The following is a 1660-nucleotide window of genomic DNA, read 5'->3' on the forward strand; positions in this document are numbered from 1 at the left end:
CCACGCACGCACGCACGCACGCACGCACACACACACACACACACACACACACACACACACAGCTGGTTATTTGTGTGTGTGTGTTGTACTTTCAGCAGCTGCAGAGCGGCACGCAGAGGCCCAGCCTTTTCCTTCCACGTGACTGACTTTAAATCAACTTGAATTTTTACAATAAATTATTGATTCTCTCTCTGGATTTGCTGGTTTTCAGGGTTTGCGTTGGGACAAGTGGCCTTGGTTAGCCTGTAAGTCTGACACCGGTCCCTCTGGCGGGTTTGTGCGGGCTCACTGACCCGGACATCCACTCAAACAAATTTGTCTTTAAATATTTCAACAACCTAAAATTCTCCCCGATCAACTATTGCCCAGTGTTTCTACAAAAAAAAAAAACCACTTTATTGTGCAAATATTGATGTGGACATTAGTTTTACAGACCAGGTTCTTCACTTATAAACTGTTTTCATTGTTAAAAATAATTTTCCTAATAAACTCCTCAAAGCAATGATTAAAAAAGACGTTTTTATTGTAATTTCTGTATATAAAACTTGCTGTTTTGTGACGACAGCAGCAGTAAAATATCTACTTCAGGCCCAGAGCTGCTTTGGGTTTTGAGCATTGATGGAAATGATCCGACAATGGCACCATTTTTATTTCCGCCTTCAGGATTTAGAGATGATTGGTGTCAGAGAGAGGGTGAAGATGTAATCATTCATTTCTCACAACCACCCACCCACTCACACGCAGCCGCCTCCTCCACACACTCGCAGGCGTCCAACCACACACACACACCCACACACTTAWAAGAGGACAAGAATCTCTTGATGATCAGCAATCAGGTAGAAAAAAGTAAGAATTTGTTTTTTTATTGTAAAAGTTTCATTGATGAGACCGCCTGGAGGCTTGTTGGACAGAAATGTTTAAATCTTGTTATTTGAATCATTTAATTAGGAGTATTATTAAAGCATATTTTATTTTGTTAATGTTCCTTTCATACTTTCACAGGATAAATGTGTTTTAAACCTTGAAGTTGTTTCATATCTTTCCCTAAAGCCAAGTTTTACCAGTAAGAATTGTGTGTACTTTTTATTTGGACCTTTTATGTTTGAGTAAAATGCTAAAATATATCCTGTAAATTGAAGAAATGGAAAGTTGAACCTGTTTTAGTGTCAAAGTGAACAGTTTAAGAACAGAGAATATTTTTTTGACTCACCCAACACCCAGGGAAGAATCATCCACTCCACGATGGTGGGCGGGGGTCCCTGCATGTGCAGGTTGGTGCGGGCGATGTGCTGCGAGGCCAGCAGCAGGAGGAAGAGGAAGGTCAGGTAGGACGCCGTGTGGCAGATGAACTTGATGAAGGGCTTCTTAATGAAGCGTCCCAGAGCGCTCTTTGGTGCCAACAGGTAGATCTGAGGAGGAAGAGGAGGAAGAGGAGGAAGAGGAGGAAGAGGAGTCAAACAGAAAGCTGAAACTCCAAAAGTAACTTTGAACCTCCTTTGGTAAAAATCAGCCATCAAAGCACCGACATTCTGACGTATGAGCTGTCTGAAGAGTAAAAATAATCAGGATGAAAAAAGATAATAAAATTATTTAAATTCTTTATTCATTTCATTAAAACAAAACAATAATTTTATATACAATAAAAAGAAAATATAAAAAG

General features: G+C 39.9%; 1 protein-coding gene across 1 annotated transcript in view; it reads right to left on the reverse strand.

The window, feature by feature from the left end:
* trpc5a (transient receptor potential cation channel, subfamily C, member 5a) overlaps positions 1-1660 on the reverse strand; it is a gene marked incomplete in the record, with an annotated part of 146999 nt that overhangs the window by 43870 nt on the left and 101469 nt on the right. Inside the window, 1 exon segment of the mRNA XM_014017426.1 lies at positions 1211-1409. Within this exon segment, the coding sequence (XP_013872880.1) occupies positions 1211-1409 (199 nt within the window).

This window comes from Austrofundulus limnaeus, unplaced genomic scaffold, assembly GCF_001266775.1.
Source record: "Austrofundulus limnaeus strain Quisiro unplaced genomic scaffold, Austrofundulus_limnaeus-1.0 Scaffold167, whole genome shotgun sequence".
In the NCBI taxonomy this organism is placed as follows: Eukaryota; Metazoa; Chordata; class Actinopteri; order Cyprinodontiformes; family Rivulidae; genus Austrofundulus; species Austrofundulus limnaeus.